Below are 1,421 nucleotides of genomic sequence, written 5' to 3'. Positions count from 1 at the left end.
TTCAGCAGAGATGAAGATATAGAAAGGAAGTTTTTCCCTGAAATCTCACAGCTATTGAACTTGCAGCGCCTCAGACTGCACATGGTTATTAGACTCTGGCTTTGTACAGTCAGCATCATCATCTTCCCTCAACAGTCAAAAAAACCCCAACCTTCCTTCACTGAAAAGACACATTGGAGAAGATCATCTTAAATTCCCTTTCAAAAAACCAACCAAACAAAAAAACCCCAGAGTACTGCTGCCCAAATATTTATTTAATTAAATGTATTTTAACTAACCAACCTCTCTCTCAAAGAATACTCAACTCAAAAAAATGTAAACTGAAACATGAAGGAGCAAAGTTGGCAAAGCAGAATCCAGAAAGTTGTGACTTCTGCACCCATTATATACTTCCAACTCGCTCCACGGGCAGGCTGAAGTGTATCTGCTGCAAATTCAGAAAAACAAAGCTCCAAAGTTTCAAAACCTGACACTACTGTGACTGCAGATGGTGGCGAATGCTTCTAGCCCAGCTCAGGAGAAGTAGCAGGCAGCCAGTGACTGCAAAACCCTTCTCCCACGTCCCCTGCACCACCGACTGCATCTCAGGAGCTCCCTGAGTTTTAAGCCTGAATTGTGTCTCCACTAAAGCTCACGGTAATGTCTGCTGCCAGTTCACATTCATCTTGTTCTTCCTCAATGTGAGGAACTAAATGCTTCTCCTCTCCTGCCACGCTGTCCTTCTGCCTGCTCAGGACCAGCGCTCTGCGTCGTGATCCGTGCCAAAGACCAAACTCAGCACAGGTTTAGAATAAGCAGAATTTGGGGAGAAAGGGTGAAGACAAAAGACCTGCTGGAATTCTTGCTGCCAGTAAGACAGACAACTAGATGTAAACTGAGAACACTGAGAAATTGAATAAAAGTTCCCTTAATTAAATACGACTCTTAATCATAATAGTGGCATCAGTGCAGGCCTCTGCTATGAACGATGGTATTAAGGATCCTAATTACCGAGTTTCTGCAGTTCTGCTTCTCTCTATGCAGGCTTAAAGCAGGTTTAACTCTCTTAATCCAAAACAAAGTCTCTTAGCATGTCTTCAGTATTTCAATTTCAAGCTCTGCCTGTCTCTCAGGACTTCCTACCACTAATGAGCCTTAAAACACATCTATCACGGGCCTCTATTAGCTCCAAATGCTAATCCAGTCATTTTTATAGACAGAGATAAGCAGGCAACCAAAAATACAATTTAACTGTTTGCCAAGGGGTGAGGCTCGGAGTGGGAAAAAAAAACCTAAGTGATTCTCACTGTAGGCTGAGGTGTTACAGCATTAAGAGGTGGAAACCACAGTTCTCCATTTGTTTATCACAAAGGAAACCTGTAGCATAAACCTGAACAGCCAGACATTTCAGTACGTGTTGTCTTCCCCCTGCTTTCTTAATT

At 42.7% G+C, this 1,421-nt stretch overlaps 1 protein-coding gene across 2 annotated transcripts in view; it reads right to left on the bottom strand.

Annotated features, from left to right (window-relative positions):
• Positions 1–1,421, bottom strand: part of DAZAP1 (DAZ associated protein 1) — a 19,954-nt gene that overhangs the window by 676 nt on the left and 17,857 nt on the right. Inside the window, exon 6 of one of the 2 annotated variants that reach the window (XM_029086268.1) lies at positions 830–832. The exons of the other annotated variant lie outside the window; for it this stretch is intronic. Within the exon in view, the coding sequence (XP_028942101.1) occupies positions 830–832 (3 nt within the window). The remainder of the gene's footprint in view (positions 1–829; positions 833–1,421) is intronic. 2 annotated transcript variants of the gene reach the window in all.

Source organism: Antrostomus carolinensis, unplaced genomic scaffold (assembly GCF_000700745.2).
Source record: "Antrostomus carolinensis isolate BGI_N321 unplaced genomic scaffold, ASM70074v2 scaffold25128, whole genome shotgun sequence".
Classification (NCBI taxonomy): domain Eukaryota; kingdom Metazoa; phylum Chordata; class Aves; order Caprimulgiformes; family Caprimulgidae; genus Antrostomus; species Antrostomus carolinensis.
Note: the sequence above shows the minus strand (reverse complement) of the source record. Positions and strands in the feature narration are given on the sequence as shown.